Genomic DNA, 18,921 nt, shown 5'->3' with positions numbered 1-18,921 from the left:
ACCTTTTGGAATGTTTACAACAAAATGATAGCCAATATATCAGAATGCAGTAGTTTTCACTAAATATTTATACTATTTTAATCCACTTATTATTTGATAAGAGCTACCACTGATTGTTTTCCTTAATAAAAATAACTATTAGTGTTTGAACCGCTCTTTCTAAGACACATAAATCCCATCTCCAGCCAGTAGATGGCAGCAGAGGCACGACAAACACAACACAGAATAACGTCATTTATCAGTACAGTATAATTATACAATATATCAGTACAGTATATTTATATACAATATATCAGTACAGTATATATATACAATATATCAGTACAGTATATATATACAATATATCAGTACAGTATATTTATATACAATATATCAGTACAGTATATTTATACAATATATCAGTACAGTATATTTATATACAATATATCAGTACAGTATATATATATACACAATATATCAGTACAGTATATGTATACACAATATATCAGTACAGTATATTTATACAATATATCAGTTCAGTATATTTATATACAATATATCAGTACAGTATATTTATACAATATGTCAGTTCAGTATATTTATATACAATATATCAGTACAGTATATTTATACAATATGTCAGTTCAGTATATATATACACAATATATCAGTACAGTATATTTATACAATATGTCAGTACAGTATATATATATATACACAATATATCAGTACAGTATATATATACACAATATATCAGTACAGTATATTTATACAATATATCAGTTCAGTATATTTATACAATATGTCAGTACAGTATATATATATACAATATATCAGTACAGTATATTTATATAATATGTCAGTACAGTATATTTATACACAATATATCAGTACAGTATATTTATACAATATAACAGTTCAGTATATTTATATACAATATATCAGTACAGTATATTTATACAATATGTCAGTACAGTATATTTATACACAATATATCAGTACAGTATATTTATACAATATAACAGTTCAGTATATTTATATACAATATATCAGTACAGTATATTTATACAATATGTCAGTACAGTATATATATATATATACACAATATATCAGTACAGTATATATACACACAATATATCAGTACTGTATATTTATACAATATATCAGTACAGTATATTTATACAATGTCAGTACAGTATATTTATACAATATGTCAGTACAGTATATTTATGCAATATATCAGTACAGTATATATATATATATATATACACAATATATCAGTACAGTATACATATATACAATATATCAGTACAGTATATTTATACAATATATCAGAACAGTATATTTATACAGTATATTTTGTGGTTTGTGCAGCCCTTTGAGACACTAGTGATTTAGGGCTAGAGAAATAAACATTGATTGATTGATATTTACACAATATATCAGTACAGTATATTTATACAGTATATCAGTACAGTATACTTACACATTATATCAGTATAGTATATTTACATAATATATTAGTACAGTATATTATACAGTATATAAGTACAGTATATTTACACAATATATCAGTACAGTATATTTATACAGTATATCAGTACAGTATACTTACACATTATATCAGTATAGTATATTTACATAATATATTAGTACAGTATATTATACAGTATATAAGTACAGTATATTTACACAATATATCAGTACAGTATATTATACAGTATATCAGTACAGTATATTATACAGTATATAAGTACAGTATATTTACACAATATATCAGTACAGTATATTTACATAATATATTAGTACAGTATATTATATAGTATATCAGTACAGTATATTTACACAGTATATCAGTACAGTATATTATACAGTATATAAGTACAGTATATTTACATAATATATCAGTACAGTATATTTACACAGTATATCAGTACAGTATATTATACAGTATATAAGTACAGTATATATACACAATATATCAGTACAGTATATTTACATAATATATCAGTACAGTATATTTACATAATATATCAGTACAGTATATTTACACAGTATACGAAGGTCCTCCAGTCCTGGGTTCAAATCCAGGCTCGGGATCTTTCTGTGTGGAGTTTGCATGTTCTCCCCGTGAATGCGTGGGTTCCCTCCGGGTACTCCGGCTTCCTCCCACCTCCAAAGACATGCACCTGGGGATAGGTTGATTGGCAACACTAAATTGGCCCTAGTGTGTGAATGTTGTCTGTCTATCTGTGTTGGCCCTGTGATGATGTGGCGACTTGTCCAGGGTGTACCCCGCCTTCCGCCCGATTGTAGCTGAGATAGGTGCCAGCGCCCCCCGTGACCCCAAAAGGGAATAAGCGGTAGAAAATGGATGGATGGATGGATATCAGTACAGTATATTTACATAATATATCAGTACAGTATATTTACACAGTATATTAGTACAGTATATTATACAGTATATAAGTACAGTATATTTACACAGTATATCAGTACAGTATATTTATATAGTATATCAGTACAGTATATTATACAGTATAGTATAATAAATCAAAGTACCGTAGCAGATAGATTTCACACCGGAGGAGGGCGCCCTCTAGTGGCCAGTTTAAGTACGTGCATGTCTTTATATGACGTCTGACGTCGGTGTTTTACTTCAGAATTCTTCTTTCTGACATAACCTCATTCTTCATCGACGCTTGGAAAGAACAAAAAAATGTTTTCCCGCGTAAGTCTGAAGATCTGAGGGCAGCACCTCTCTCTCTCCCTCCCTCTCTCTCTCTCTCTCTCTCTCTCTCTCCCTCCCTTCCTCCCTGCGTGTGTAAAATGTGCAGAAGTCAAAGTTGCGGTGAGTGTGAAGTGTGGAGTGTGGAGTGTGGAGTGTGGAGTGTGAAGTGTGGACATTTGTCTCCAGTCAGTCAGCCGGCGGCCACAAGCAGGCGCTCATCATGTTGTCTGCACGCAGCTGGCTCGCCAATGAAGGAGGGAAACATTTGGTTCTGGTAAGTTGGAATTGTCATCTCCTGCTGCAAGAATGTCAACAAACATGGCCGCTTGCTATGGCGACTGAAATGTATGCATGTTGTGTGTGTGTGTGTGTGTGTGTGTGTAGATGCTGTGGTTGGGAGCCAACACTTGGCTGTTTGTCAAAACCTTCCTGATGTACTCCAGTGGACGGCAGTATCACTACCTCTACAAGATGCTTGGGGTACACACACACACACACACACACACACACACACACACACACACACACACACACACACAGTGCCTCAATTTCAGAGCCTTACTGGTTCTGTGATGGAAATGAATTAAAACCCATCCATTATCTACCGCTTGTTCCTTACGGGGTCGCGGGGGGCGCTGGCGCCTATCTCAGCTACAATCGGGCGGAAGGCGGGGTACACCCTGGACAAGTCGCCACCTCATCGCAGGGCCGAATTGAAACCCCAAAACATCAAAATTGTCACATCATTTTTCAAAAGAAAAATAAATCTTTGGATAATACATTTAGTATGAAAATAATACAAATAAGTTCATTAAAAAGTAATGTAAAAATAAAGTATTGACCTCGGGGTGTGGACTTCTGCAGCTGCTTCTCCGTCAAACACATCATCAGCAGCTTCTCCATAGTCCATCCATCCATCCATTTTCGACCGCTTATTCCCTTTTGGGGTCGCGGGGGGCGCTGGCGCCTATCTCAGCTACAATCGGGCGGAAGGCGGGGTACACCCTGGACAAGTCGCCACCTCATCGCAGGGCCAACACAGATAGACAGACAACTTTCACACACTAGGGCCAATTTTAGTGTTGCCAATCAACCTATCCCCAGGTGCATGTCTTTGGAAGTGGGAGGGGCCTATCCCCAGGTGCATGTCTTTGGAGGTGGGAGGGGCCTATCCCCAGGTGCATGTCTTTGGAAGTGGGAGGAAGCCGGAGTACCCGCAGGGAACCCACGCATTCACGGGGAGAACATGCAAACTCCACACAGAAAGATCCCGAGCCTGGATTTGAACCCAGGACTGCAGGAACTTCGTATTGTGAGGCAGACGCACTAACCCCTCTGCCACCGTGAAGCTCGCTTCTCCATATTTTCATGGATAAATGTCAGCTGTTTAGACATTACTTTATGGACCCCTTCTGCTTCTATACCAGGGGTCGGCAACCCAAAATGTTGAAAAAGCCATATTGGACCAAAAATACAAAAACAAATCCGTCTGGAGCTGCAAAAATTAAAAGGCATATTACATTAGTGTGTCATGAGATATACATTGAATTATGAGGACTCAGTCATGAAAACACTGAATGGGACTTGAAAATAAAAATAAGGGCCTACCTGTTGTTTGATATAAAAACGGTAGGTTCAAACTGTCGGATTCAAAAAAAAAAAAAAAAAAAAAAAGAAAAAGGTTGGAAAACAAGAAGTGAGCTTTTTCATGTGCAGCGTGACCGCTGAGAAGCATGGGGGAGAGAACAAGCGTGGGCACGCCGCTGCTTTTTCACTCCATGCCTTGACAGAGGACTTAAGTCTGTGTGTGTGTGTGTGTGTGTGTGTGTGTTCCTGAGACATCAACAAGGCAAAGTAGCTTCCCTATGAGGAGGTGTGAACAAATTAGGACCCAAACTATGGTCCCCATACATCATCTAACAGAGAGCCAAATACTAGAGTCTGTGAACATTGCTCCAAAGTCAGGATTTTTTGTTGACTTAATGTGCATACAGAAGTAAACATTGCAAAGGCAGCGATATATGACAAAAGGCAGCGATATATGACAAAAGGCAGCGATATATGACAAAAGGCAGCGATATATGACAAAAGGCAGCGATATATGACAAAAGGCAGCGATATATGACAAAAGAAGACGGCAGCTAAAGAAGGACTTCCCTATTCAACCCCCAAAAAACCCGCCAGCCGACTTCCGGTGCTGACGTAAGACAATATGCTCCCCTTTGGCCAAAATTAATAATACAAAAAAAGTATATAGAGACATACTGTAATAACTTGAAGTAAATAATGAAGATTAAAAACCAATTATGAGCAAAAATAAATAAAAAAAACCAAAAACTAAAAGCTTACCTTTTTTATATTTGCATAGTATGTATATGTTATTAATGTATATAATATCTAGAAAGGGTGGTCCAAAAGAGGTAAGTACTTTCCAGAGGTCTCAAGAAGGTAACAAATACAAGAAAATGTGTGTGTGTGTGTGTTCTTGTATTTCTGCCCTTCTTGAGACATCAACAAGGTAAAGTATCTTCCATATGAGGACCATATGGAGGGTAGCAACATTGTCCTAGCCGGGCCGAGCGTATTGATACTTGAACGGTTCCGATCGGATGAAAATTGGCCATTTTTTCCAATGGCGAAAAGTTCCTGGTAATTCCTGGTAATCAGGGACATTTTGGAACCTGGAAAAAACTTTGGCTTGAAAGTCCAGGCTGAGTGAACGTAGTGGAACAGTTTGAATCGGGGGAGAAATGTGGGAATTGTGCAAGTTAAAAAAAAGCTAACAAAAAAAAATAATTTCCAGGAATTCACGGTAATCTGGGAGTTTTTGGAAAGAAAAAAAATAGATTTTTTTTTTTTGTTTGAGTTGATTGTTTGGATAGTTAAACGGTTATGATGGGATGAAAACTGAGGGAGAAGAAGGCAGTCAAAAAAGGGAAGGTTTTCCAGGAAAGATCGGAAATGCTGGTAATCAGGATTATTTCTGAAAACAATCCAATGTTAGCAACATTGTCCTAGCCGGGCCGAACAATTTGATACTTGAATTGTTCCGATTGGATGAAAATAGGACAGTTTTTCCAATGGCGAACAGTTCTTGGTAATTCCTGGTAATCAGGGACATTTTGGAACCCAGAAACACTTTGGCTTGAAAGTCCAGGCTGAGAGAACGTAGTGGAACAGTTTGAATCGGGGGAGAAATGTGGGAATTGTGCAAGTTTAAAAAATAAAAAAAAATTAAAAAATCATTTCCAGGAATTTTTGGTAATCTGAGAGTTTTGGTGAAGAAAAAAAAATGTCTTTGTTTGTTGTCCGGATTGAGACGGTTGTTTTGATACTTAAATGGTTATGATGGGATGAAAACTGAGGGAGAAGGAGGCGGTCAAAAAAGGGAAGGTTTTCCAGGAAAGATCAGAAATGCTGGTAATCAGGATTATTTCTGAAAACAATCCAATGTTAGCAACATCGTCCTAGCCGGGCCGGACGTATTAATGCTTGAACTGTTCCGATTGGATGAAAATTGGCCATTTTTTCCAATGGCGAACAGTTCCTGGTAATTCCTGGTAATCAGGGACATTTTGGAACCCAGAAACACTTTGGCTTGAAAGTCCAGGCTGAGTGAACGTAGTGGAACAGTTTGAATCGGGGGAGAAATGTGGGAATTGTGCAAGTTTAAAAAATAAAAAATAAATAAAAAAATCATTTCCGGGAATTCTTGGTAATCTGAGAGTTTTGGTGAAGAAAATTTTTTTTTTTCTTTGTTTGTTGTCCGGATTGAGACGGTTGTTTTGATACTTAAATGGTTATGATGGGATGAAAACTGAGGGAGAAGGAGGCGGTCAAAAAAGGGAAGGTTTTCCAGGAAAGATCAGAAATGCTGGTAATCAGGATTATTTCTGAAAACAATCTAATGTTAGCAACATCGTCCTAGCCGGGCCGGACGTATTAATGCTTGAAGTGTTCCGATTGGATGAAAATTGGCCATTTTTTCCAATGGCGAACAGTTCCTGGTAATTCCTGGTAATCAGGGACATTTTGGAACCTGGAAAAAACTTTGGCTTGAAAGTCCAGGCTGAGTGAACGTAGTGGAATGGTTTGAATCGGGGGAGAAATGTGGGAATTGTGCAGGTTTAAAAAATAAAAAAATAATTTCCAGGAACTTTTGGTAATCTGAGAGTTTTGGTGAAGAAAAAAAAATGTCTTTGTTTGTTGTCCGGATTGAGATGGTTGTTTTGATACTTAAACGGTTATGATGGGATGAAAACTGAGGGAGAAGGAGGCGGTCAAAAAAGGGAAGGTTTTCCAGGAAAGATCGGAAATGCTGGTAATCAGGATTATTTCTGAAAACAATCCAATGTTAGCAACATTGTCCTAGCCGGGCCAAGCGTATTAATGCTTGAACAGTTCCGATCGGATGAAAATAAGCCATTTTTTCCAATGGCGAACAGTTCCTGGTAATTCCTGGTAATCAGGGACATTTTGGAACCCAGAAACACTTTGGCTTGAAAGTCCAGGCTGAGTGAACGTAGTGGAACAGTTTGAATCGGGGGAGAAATGTGGGAATTGTGCAAGTTTAAAAAATAAAAAATAAATAAAAAATCATTTCCAGGAATTTTTGGTAATCTGAGAGTTTTGGTGAAGAAAAAAAAAATGTCTTTGTTTGTTGTCCGGATTGAGATGGTTGTTTTGATACTCAAATGGTTATGATGGGATGAAAACTGAGGGAGAAGGAGGCGGTCAAAAAAGGGAAGGTTTTCCAGGAAAGATCGGGAATGCTGGTAATCAGGATTATTTCTGAAAACAATCCAATGTTAGCAACATTGTCCTCGCCGGGCCGGATGTATTAATGCTTGAACGGTTCCGATCGGATGAAAATTGGCCATTTTTTCCAATGGCGAAAAGTTCCTGGTAATTCCTGGTAATCAGGGACATTTTGGAACCTGGAAAAAACTTTGGCTTGAAAGTCCAGGCTGAGTGAACGTAGTGGAACAGTTTGAATCGGGGGAGAAATGTGGGAATTGTGCAAGTTTAAAAAATAAAAAATAAATAAAAAATCATTTCCAGGAATTTTTGGTAATCTGAGAGTTTTGGTGAAGAAAAAAAAAATGTCTTTGTTGTCCGGATTGAGACGGTTGTTTTGATACTTAAATGGTTATGATGGGATGAAAACTGAGGGAGAAGGAGGCGGTAAAAAAAGGGAAGATTTTCCAGGAAAGATCGGAAATGCTGGTAATCAGGATTATTTCTGAAAACAATCCAATGTTAGCTACATTGTCCTAGCCGGGCCGGACGTATTAATGCTTGAACTGTTCCGATCGGATGAAAATTGGCCATTTTTTCCAATGGCGAAAAGTTCCTGGTAATTCCTGGTAATCAGGGACATTTTGGAACCTGGAAAAAACTTTGGCTTGAAAGTCCAGGCTGAGTGAACGTAGTGGAATGGTTTGAATCGGGGGAGAAATGTGGGAATTGTGCAAGTTTAAAAAATAAAAAATAAATAAAAAATCATTTCCAGGAATTTTTGGTAATCTGAGAGTTTTGGTGAAGAAAAAAAAAATGTCTTTGTTTGTTGTCCGGATTGAGACGGTTGTTTTGATACTTAAATGGTTATGATGGGATGAAAACTGAGGGAGAAGAAGGCGGTCAAAAAAGGGAAGGTTTTCCAGGAAAGATCGGAAATGCTGGTAATCAGGATTATTTCTGAAAACAATCCAATGTTAGCAACATTGTCCTAGCCGGGCCGAACGTATTGATACTTGAACGGTTCCGATTGGATGAAAATTGGCCATTTTTTCCAATGGCGAACAGTTCCTGGTAATTCCTGGTAATCAGGGACATTTTGGAACCTGGAAAAACTTTGGCTTGAAAGTCCAGGCTGAGTGAACGTAGTTTGAATCGGGGGAGAAATGTGGGAATTATGCACGTTAAAAAAATGTAAAGAACATTTCCAGGAATTCCTGGAAATCTGGGAGTTTTTGGGAAGAAAATAATTTAGATACTTTTGCCCGCAGCTTTGATCTTCACTTTTAATCCCAGCAGGCAACAGTTGCTCCACTATTGCAGTACACCACTGTCCTGGTCTGGTCCGCCTCACGTGTGCACCTGCACCTTACCTGGGGGGCTCTGATGGTCTTACCTGGGGGACTCTAGTGGTCTTACCTGGGGGGCTCTAGCAGTCTTACATGGGGTCTCTAATGGTCTTTCCTGGGGGACTCTAGTGGTCTTACCTGGGGGGCTCTAGCAGTCTTACATGGGGTCTCTAATGGTCTTTCCTGGGGGACTCTAGTGGTCTTACCTGGGGGGCTCTAGCAGTCTTACATGGGGGTCTCTAATGGTCTTTCCTGGGGGACTCTAGTGGTCTTACCTGGGGGGCTCTAGCAGTCTTACATGGGGGTCTCTAATGGTCTTACCTGGGGGACTCTAGTGGTTTTACCTTGGGGTGTCTAATGGCCTTACCTGGGGGACTCTAGTGGTCTTACCTGGGGGACTCTAGTGGTCTTAACTGGGGGGCTCTAGTGGTCTTACCTGGGGGTGTCTAATGGTCTTACATGGGGGACTCTAGTGGTCTTAACTGGGGGGCTCTAGTGGTCTTACCTTGGGGTGTCTAATGGTGTTACCTGGGGGACTCTAGTGGTCTTAACTGGGGGGCTCTAGTGGTCTTACCTTGGGGTGTCTAATGGTGTTACCTGGGGGACTCTAGTGGTCTTAACTGGGGGGCTCTAGTGGTCTTACCTTGGGGTGTCTAATGGTGTTACCTGGGGGACTCTAGTGGTCTTAACTGGGGGGCTCTAGTGGTCTTACCTGGGGGTGTCTAATGGTCTTACCTGGGGGACTCTAGTGGTCTTACCTGGGGGGCTCTAGTGGTCTTACATGGGGGTCTCTAATGGTCTTACCTGGGGGACTCTAGTGGTCTTACCTTGGGGTGTCTAATGGCCTTACCTGGGGGACTCTAGTGGTCTTAACTGGGGGGCTCTAGTGGTCTTAACTGGGGGACTCTAGTGGTCTTACCTTGGGGTGTCTAATGGCCTTACCTGGGGGACTCTAGTGGTCTTAACTGGGGGGCTCTAGTGGTCTTACCTGGGGGTGTCTAATGGTCTCTAGTGGTCTTAATTGGGGGGCTCTAGTGGTCTTACCTGGGGGTGTCTAATGGTCTTACATGGGGGGCTCTAGTGGTCTTACCTGGGGGGCTCTAGTGGTCTTACCTGGGGGTGTCTAATGGTCTTACATGGGGGGCTCTAGTGGTCTTACCTGGGGGGCTCTAGTGGTCTTACCTGGGGGGCTCTAGTGGTCTTAACTGGGGGGGCTCTAGTGGTCTTACCTTGGGGTGTCTAATGGTCTTACCTGGGGGACTCTAGTGGTCTTAACTGGGGGGCTCTAGTGGTCTTACCTTGGGGTGTCTAATGGTCTTACCTGGGGGACTCTAGTGGTCTTAACTGGGGGGCTCTAGTGGTCTTAACTGGAGGGCTCTAGTGGTCTGACCTTGGGGTGTCTAATGGCGTTACCTGGGGGACTCTAGTGGTCTTACCTGGGGGGCTCTAGTGGTCTTACCTGGGGGTGTCTAATGGTCTTACCTGGGGGACTCTAGTGGTCTTAACTGGAGGGCTCTAGTGGTCTTACCTTGGGGTGTCTAATGGTCTTACCTGGGGGACTCTAGTGGTCTTACCTGGGGGGCTCTAGTGGTCTTACCTGGGGGTGTCTAATGGGAGCAGACAGCAGCAGCCGTGCGCTGCAAGGGTGCAGAGAAGGTCTTTAAAAGGTTCCAGGCTGACTGGAAGCCAAAGAACATTCTGGCATGGAACAGTCCTAATTACCGAAAGGGGGCTTAGTCCAGGTTCCACAGCCCACGTCCCTCGCGTGCCACTTGAGGTAAACTGCAGTGTACCGCTTTCCTCCCAGGTCAGATGATCCACACACTGACTTTACCATTTATTAAAAGAACTGTTCTGTTTGTATGATAAAACGAAAACAGGAAGTAAACAAATGTGTTAAAAGAATTAGGATAAATAAGCTTTGCTTCTTTTTTAACCAAAAATTGCACTCGCAGACCAGTTCCAGCCTTGATAAATCACATTGCAAATAAGCAGGGGCGTCCATGATAATGTTGCTTGGATGACAACATATGTTGCTCCAAAAGCTGTATGTACCTTTCAGCATTAATGGTGCCTTCACAGATGTGTAAGTTACCCATGCCTCGGGCACAATACACCCCCATACCATCACAGATACATTCGTGCCTAGACAATCCAGATGGTTCTTTTCTTCTTTGTTCCGACGTCCACAGCAATTCCTGGTAATCAGGGGCATTTTGGAACCTGGAAAACACTTTGGCTTGAAAGTCCAGGCTGAGTGAACATAGTTTCCAAAAACAATTTGAAATGTGGACTCGTCAGACCACAGAACACTTTAACAAGTCCATCTCAGATGAGTTCAGGCCCAGTGAAGCTGGCAGCGTTTCCGGGTGTTGTTGATAAATGGCTTTGGCTTTGCATAGTAGAGTTTTAACTTGCATTTACAGAGGTAGCGACCAACTGTAGTTACTGACAGTGGTTTTATGAAGTGTTCCTGAGCCCATGTGGTGATATCCTTTACACACTGATGTGGCTTTTTGATGCGGTACCGCCTGAGGGATCAAAAGTCCGTAATATCATCGCTTACGTGCCGTGATTTCTCCAGATTCTCTGAACCTTTTGATGATATTACGGAGCATAGATGGTGAAATCCCTAAATTCCTTGCAATGGCTTGTTGAGAAATGTTGTTCTTAAACTGTTAAAAAATTTGCTCACGCATTTGATCTCGCTTTTTGTTTTTTATTAACGATTTACACAACGTGTCTACTTCACTGGTTTGGGGGTTTGTATTATTAGTCTTAGCCTATAATAATTAGTAAATGTTGTTTTGAGCCAAAATATAAATATCTTGATGTTCCTGGCGAGCCGATCGCTTTGATACTCGAGTGGTTCCGAGCCGAACGCTTTGATACTCGAGTGGTTCCGAGCCGAACGCTTTGATACTCGAGTGGTTCCGAGCCGAACGCTTTGATACTCGAGTGGTTCCGAGCCGAACGCTTTGATACTCGAGTGGTTCCGAGCCGATCGCTTTGATACTCGAGTGGTTCCGAGCCGAACGCTTTGATACTCGAGTGGTTCCGAGCCGAACGCTTTGATACTCGAGTGGTTCCGAGCCGAACGCTTTGATACTCGAGTGGTTCCGAGCCGAACGCTTTGACACTCGAGTGGTTCCGAGCCGAACGCTTTGACACTCGAGTGGTTCCGAGCCGAACGCTTTGATACTCGAGTGGTTCCGAGCCGAACGCTTTGATACTCGAGTGGTTCCGAGCCGAACGCTTTGATACTCGAGTGGTTCCGAGCCGAACGCTTTGACACTCGAGTGGTTCCGAGCCGAACGCTTTGACACTCGAGTGGTTCCGAGCCGAACGCTTTGATACTCGAGTGGTTCCGAGCCGAACGCTTTGACACTCGAGTGGTTCCGAGCCGAACGCTTTGACACTCGAGTGGTTCCGAGCCGAACGCTTTGACACTCGAGCGGTTCCGAGCCGAACGCTTTGATACTCGAGTGGTTCCGAGCCGAACACGTTGACACTCGAGTGGTTCCGAGCCGAACGCTTTGATACTCGAGTGGTTCCGAGCCGAACGCTTTGATACTCGAGTGGTTCCGAGCCGAACGCTTTGATACTCGAGTGGTTCCGAGCCGAACGCTTTGATACTCGAGTGGTTCCGAGCCGATCGCTTTGATACTCGAGTGGTTCCGAGCCGAACGCTTTGATACTCGAGTGGTTCCGAGCCGAACGCTTTGATACTCGAGTGGTTCCGAGCCGAACGCTTTGATACTCGAGTGGTTCCGAGCCGAACGCTTTGACACTCGAGTGGTTCCGAGCCGAACGCTTTGACACTCGAGTGGTTCCGAGCCGAACGCTTTGATACTCGAGTGGTTCCGAGCCGAACGCTTTGATACTCGAGTGGTTCCGAGCCGAACGCTTTGATACTCGAGTGGTTCCGAGCCGAACGCTTTGACATTCGAGTGGTTCCGAGCCGAACGCTTTGATACTCGAGTGGTTCCGAGCCGAACGCTTTGATACTCGAGTGGTTCCGAGCCGAACGCTTTGACACTCGAGTGGTTCCGAGCCGAACGCTTTGACACTCGAGTGGTTCCGAGCCGAACGCTTTGACACTCGAGTGGTTCCGAGCCGAACGCTTTGACACTCGAGTGGTTCCGAGCCGAACGCTTTGACACTCGAGTGGTTCCGAGCCGAACGCTTTGACACTCGAGTGGTTCCGAGCCGAACGCTTTGACACTCGAGTGGTTCCGAGCCGAACGCTTTGATACTCGAGTGGTTCCGAGCCGAACGCTTTGACACTCGAGTGGTTCCGAGCCGAACGCTTTGATACTCGAGTGGTTCCGAGCCGAACGCTTTGATACTCGAGAGGTTCCGATCAATGAAACTGTAGGAGAAGAAGGCTGTCTAAAAACACCTGAAAAATCTGAAATTCCCGGTACTGTGTGGTAATAAAAAGAAGAAGAAGAAAAAGAAAGTGATGAAGTTTGGGAGTAGAAGAAGGTAGGAACCTTTTGAGTGAGTGTTTGTGTTTCCCTGCAGGTGGGACTGTGCCTCAGCAGAGCTTCTGCCTCCGTGCTCAACCTGAACTGCAGCCTGGTGCTGCTGCCCGTCTGCCGCTGCCTGCTCACCTGCCTCAGAGGAACTCACACGGTAAGAAAGTCTCACCTTTGCCAACTCAGCCTTCTTCTCATCAAGGAAACATGAATAAAAGCACTGAGGGCCACACCTTGAGGAATGAAAAACACGCGGGGGCCGTTTTCATATTTTTAAACCTTCAGGGCTCCCCTCAAAGTAAGTCATATTTTATTTGTATTTTTGTATTATTCTATGTTAAATCTCTGGATCAACCTCAGGTCTAACTGTTGATACAAAGTAAAACATTTTGTAAGACCTTTTTGTCAGAGAAAACCCTGTTTTTCATGACAAAAACAAAAATTTGCAATCTGGAATATTTGCTGTGAAGTAATTGGAGCCTTAAGTCAGTCAATCATTCATAACAACATTGATTTTGATTCGTTATTATAATTTTTCATTATTATTTTTAAATAAGGTCAATCATTCATAACAACATTGATTTTGATTCATTATTATAATTTTTCATTATTTTTTAAAATAGGTCAATCATTCATAACAACATTGATTTTTATTCATTATTACAATTTTTCATTATTATTTTTAAATAGGTCAATATTTCATAACATTGATTTTGATTCGTTATTATAATTTTTCATTATTATTTTTAAATAAGGTCAATCTTTCATAACAACATTGATTTTGATTCGTTATTATAATTTTTCATTATTATTTTCAAGTCAGTCAATCATTCATAACATTGATTTTGATTCTTTATTATAATTTTTCATTATTATGTTTAAATAGGTCAATCATTCATAACATTGTTTTTTATTCATTATTACAATTTTTCATTTTTTTAAAAAAAGGTCAATATTTCATAACATTTTGATTCATATTTTTTTCTGATTGTGATTAATTATTATTTTCTAAATAGGTCAATAATTCATAACAACGTTGATTTTGATTCGTTATTATATATTTTTTTCTGATTTTGATTCATTATCATTTCTAAAAAGGTCAATATTTCATGACAACATTCTTTTTGATTCATTATTATTTTTAAAAAGGTCAATATTTCATAACATTGGTTTTGATTCATATTTTTTTTCTGATTGTGATGAATTATTATTTCTAAATAAGTCAATAATGCATAGTAACATTGATTTTGATTCATTACTATTTTCAAATAGGTCAATATTTCATAACAACATTTATTTTGATTCATAATTTATTTTTTCTCTGATTGTGATTAATTGTTATTTTTTAAATAAGTCAACAATTCATAGTAACATTGATTTTGGTTCATAATTTTTTTTGGGAGCAATGACAGTTTAAAAAAAATATCTCACTTGAATTTTTGGAGATCCAAATTGGCCACACATTAAAGTTTTACAGTCATACTTTTTTTTTTAAAACTTACAACACTTAAATCCATCAATTATATGTTTTTATTAGTGTATGCTCTACTTTGTTTTTTATATGGCAAACACACAAAATATGCAACATTCCCCCCCCCGCCAAAAATATTTGTAAATAAAATATTTGATGAGAAGTAATTCACGACAACAATGATTGCGATGCATTTTTTTTTTTTGAGTAATGACAGTTTTAAAGTAAGAAGTTTTGTGTTTAGAGTCAACATTGCAACTTTTTCTCGTTCCACTTCACCTCTTCGCTCTTTGATTAGATTTTTTTCAAATAGTCTTTTTAGGCGGTTAAAAAATGAGTGGTGGGCCAAAAATGGCCCCCGGGCCGCCCTGTGGACACCCCTAGCATAGCAGTGTGGTGCGTTCAGTGACACTCTGTCAACACGGCCTCTAAGGCTCTTGTTGACTCTGAATGTGCCGCTACTGTGTGCCAGTGACGTGTAAATGAAGCCTGGGTGAGTGTGTGGCCCACTCACTAGCTGTACTGACACTACACTGCCTGCTGCATGAACTGCTTGATAAAGAAGGCGTCACACGTTGTTATTTCTCTACCTTCTCGCCAAGGTTTCAAGCAGAAAGACCAGGCGACTGCTGGACAAAAGCAAGACTTTCCACGTGACCTGCGGGGTCGCCATCTGTATCTTCTCTGGTAACAACAACAACAACAACACACAATCAGAAACATGCTAGCTTTTACTGTGTGTGTTTGTGCATAATGTCTTTATGCTGGCTCAGCATTCCTGCTGCTGGGCGTGTGTTCCCATGACATCATCGGAGCGCCTCGCTAATCCATCCGTTTACTCGATTTCGGCCGTCTTTTTGCAGTATCGCAGTACGATTGGCACACACAGTCTTGTCCCGGGTGATCAAACTCATCATGTTGTTTTCTCTGAAGAAGTATTTCAAGCAATGCCTCAATGCTAAAACTCTCTTTTTTTTTTACAGAATTTCATTAACTTGTTATAATTATATATATATATATATATATGGGCTGGGCAACGATTAAAAATTTTAATCAAAGTTAATCGCACTATTTCTTTGATTAATGGCGATTAACTGCATTGTATACACAAAGCCCAATAATGAATTCAAAAGTAGTGTGTAGTGCACCTTTATTGGAATATTCTCCCACATGAACAAAAGCGCCAAAACATTTGTTGTGCAAACACAATTTAAATCAGTCCTTGTTAAACAGTAGCAGTTAAATAGCATATTTGATGAAAATCAACTCCAAAAATGTAAATACAAACATTTAAGCTTATTGCCACTGCCAGGATATTTAAGTTATCCTGTTTGTTATGGAAAATAAATATAATCTACATACAAATCTCTGAGCCACAATCATAACATCTGAACAGGCAATTTCTGAGGTAACAGCAGAAACATTTTTTTGATCAGGGATCTTATGTTTAAAAAACTTATATTATAGGTAGTGGGCTGTTTTAGGGAATTTTGGATCAAATTATCCGTAGTAGCAATATTAATAATGTTGTGTTTATTCTGCGTAGTGCACTTAAAATAATTATGACCATATCTAGGAATTGATATGATGGGAATTTTCCGATTGTTTGCTTGGTGCTTTGATAAACTGAAGGCATCATATACATGGTACTATATTGTGATGTTATGAGCCAGGGAAAAAAAGAACTACCCTACCCAGCATGCAACAGGAGTGAGGAGCATGTATAGGTTGTGTCGCCATGACAGCATCTTGTATGTTGTGATATGCACGCTCTGAAAGTAAACGTTAAGAAGTCAGCCAACACTCCTGGTCTGCATTATTGATAAATAGACAGACAACACATATACTCCGCTGCTTCACAGGCCGCTGGATGTAGCCGGCAAAGTATTCCCATGCTAGCTAGCCGCTCTAGCAAGCACGCCTCATTCAGTCCAAAACGGCCCGATCTATCCACATCCAGAATTGTCTGGCGGTCGTAAGTGATCCCGGAGTGACCACGCTGTAAGCCAGCCAGGACATTTGCAGAATTGTCCGCTATTTTTGCCAAATGTTCCATCTTTACCAAGAGCCCCTCCACGCCGGGCGACGCCATCTTGTTAAGAAAAGGCGTTAACAAAATAAAAGCATGTAAACAACATACGCAAATGTGCGATAAAATAATTGTCGGCGTTAATAGATTGATGAGTTAACTCATAATTAACGCATTAATTTGCCCACCCCTAATATATATATATATATATATATATATATATATACATACACACATATATATATATATATATATATATATATATATATATATATATATATATATAAACATATATGTATATATATATATATATATATATATATATATATATATATATATAAACATATATGTATATATATATATATATATATATATAAACATATATATACATATATATGTATATATATGTAAATGTATATACATAGGGCTTCACGGTGGCAGAGGGGTTAGTGCGTCTGCCTCACAATACGAAGTTCCTGCAGTCCTGGGTTCAAATCCAAGCTCGGGATCTTTCTGTGTGGAGTTTGCATGTTCTCCCCGTGAATGCGTGGGTTCCCTCCAGGTACTCCGGCTTCCTCCCACCTCCAAAAGACATGCACCTGGGGATAGGTTGATTGGCAACACTAAATTGGCCCTAGTGTGTGAATGTGAGTGTGAATGTTGTCTGTCTATCTGTGTTGGCCCTGCGATGAGATGGCGACTTGTCCAGGGTGTACCCCGCCTTCCGCCCGATTGTAGCTGAGATAGGCGCCAGCGCCCCCCGCGACCCCAAAAGGGAATAAGCGGTAGAAAATGGATGGATGTATATACATATATACCAGGGGTGTCCAAACTTTATCCACTGAGGGCCGCACACTGAAAAATCAAAGTAAGCGGGGCCATTTTGATATTTTTTTATTTAAAAAATAATACAAAATATAAAAAATATACATTTCGGCCTCAACTCAGGCTTGATCTCAGGGACCCCAAAGGGTTTTGGTCAAAAAAAAACATTAAAAATGTGTCATTGATCAGTATTATTTTTTTATTATTATTCAAATTTTAAATTACTAGATCAACATTAAGTCTATCTGTCAATATAATGATTTTAAAGATTTAAGTTGTATGCTCTTTTTGTCACACACAAAAAAAATGTTTTGTTGTGGAAAAATCACAAAATATGCAATATTTTCACCCAATAATTGTTTTAAGTGGAATATTTGAGATGATATAATAATTGGAGCATTAAAAAGGTCAATAACACCATTGATTCTAATTAATTATTATTTTTTGAGCAATGACACTTGAAGACAAATCACACTAAAATTATTGGGGATCCAAAAGGGTCCAACTCATTTAAGTTTTAGAAAATAAATTATAAATTTTTTACCATTTACTTTTAACACAATAATTTTGAGATCACCTTCAGATATATCCGTCAATTATAAGTTGTATTGTTGTTTTTGTTTGTTCATTTTAGGCCCTTCTTTAAAAAAAAAAAACAGCACAGTCTTTTATGTGTCAAACACAAAATATGCAACATTTTCCCCCAAAAATATCTCAAGGTGGAAAATTTAATGTGACGTAATTGAAGCCTTGAATAGGTCAATAATTCATAATGACATTGATTTTGATTCATTATTATGTTTTAAAGAAAGAAACAGCCTGCAGGCAGCTTTATGTTATTAGAGTAAACATTGCAACATTTTCCTGTTACATTTCACCCGTTTGCTCTTTATATCACTTCTTACGTTTTCAAATTTTTTCATTCGTATTTTTTAAATGTGCTGTGGGGCCGTTAAAAAAATTACCCGCGTGCCGCAAATGGCCCCCAGGCCGCACTTTGGACACCCCTGATGTATACACATACATATATATGTGTGTATAACTTTAATTATTTAAAAAATAATAAAAAATAACACACGTATATAAAAACGCTTTCGACCCCCGGCAATTTTTTTTTAGTCCAACGTGGCCCTCAAGTCAGAAAGTTTGGACACCCCTGACTTACAGTTTTTATCCGCACATTTTTTCAGCAACATGACTTTTTCTGTCCAGGTTGTCCTCAGGCAACTTTGTCCTCTCACAACATAATTGGCCTTTAAATACTTGATATTTTACAACAATAAGCACCAGAGGACAAACATCTGCTGTTCACCATCACA

General features: G+C 39.7%; 1 protein-coding gene across 1 annotated transcript in view; it reads left to right on the top strand.

Moving 5' to 3' along the window:
• Nucleotides 1–2,824: 2,824 nt before the first annotated feature.
• The window catches only part of LOC133564783 (NADPH oxidase 4), a 58,873-nt gene continuing 42,776 nt past the window's right edge, over nucleotides 2,825–18,921 (top strand). Inside the window, exons 1-4 of the mRNA XM_061919273.1 lie at nucleotides 2,825–2,984; nucleotides 3,095–3,190; nucleotides 13,324–13,434; nucleotides 15,351–15,435. Coding sequence (XP_061775257.1) covers nucleotides 2,931–2,984; nucleotides 3,095–3,190; nucleotides 13,324–13,434; nucleotides 15,351–15,435 — 346 coding nt within the window. The 5' untranslated portion in view covers nucleotides 2,825–2,930. The remainder of the gene's footprint in view (nucleotides 2,985–3,094; nucleotides 3,191–13,323; nucleotides 13,435–15,350; nucleotides 15,436–18,921) is intronic.

The sequence above is a fragment of the Nerophis ophidion genome, linkage group LG13, assembly GCF_033978795.1.
Source record: "Nerophis ophidion isolate RoL-2023_Sa linkage group LG13, RoL_Noph_v1.0, whole genome shotgun sequence".
Taxonomy (NCBI): domain Eukaryota; kingdom Metazoa; phylum Chordata; class Actinopteri; order Syngnathiformes; family Syngnathidae; genus Nerophis; species Nerophis ophidion.
Note: the sequence above shows the minus strand (reverse complement) of the source record. Positions and strands in the feature narration are given on the sequence as shown.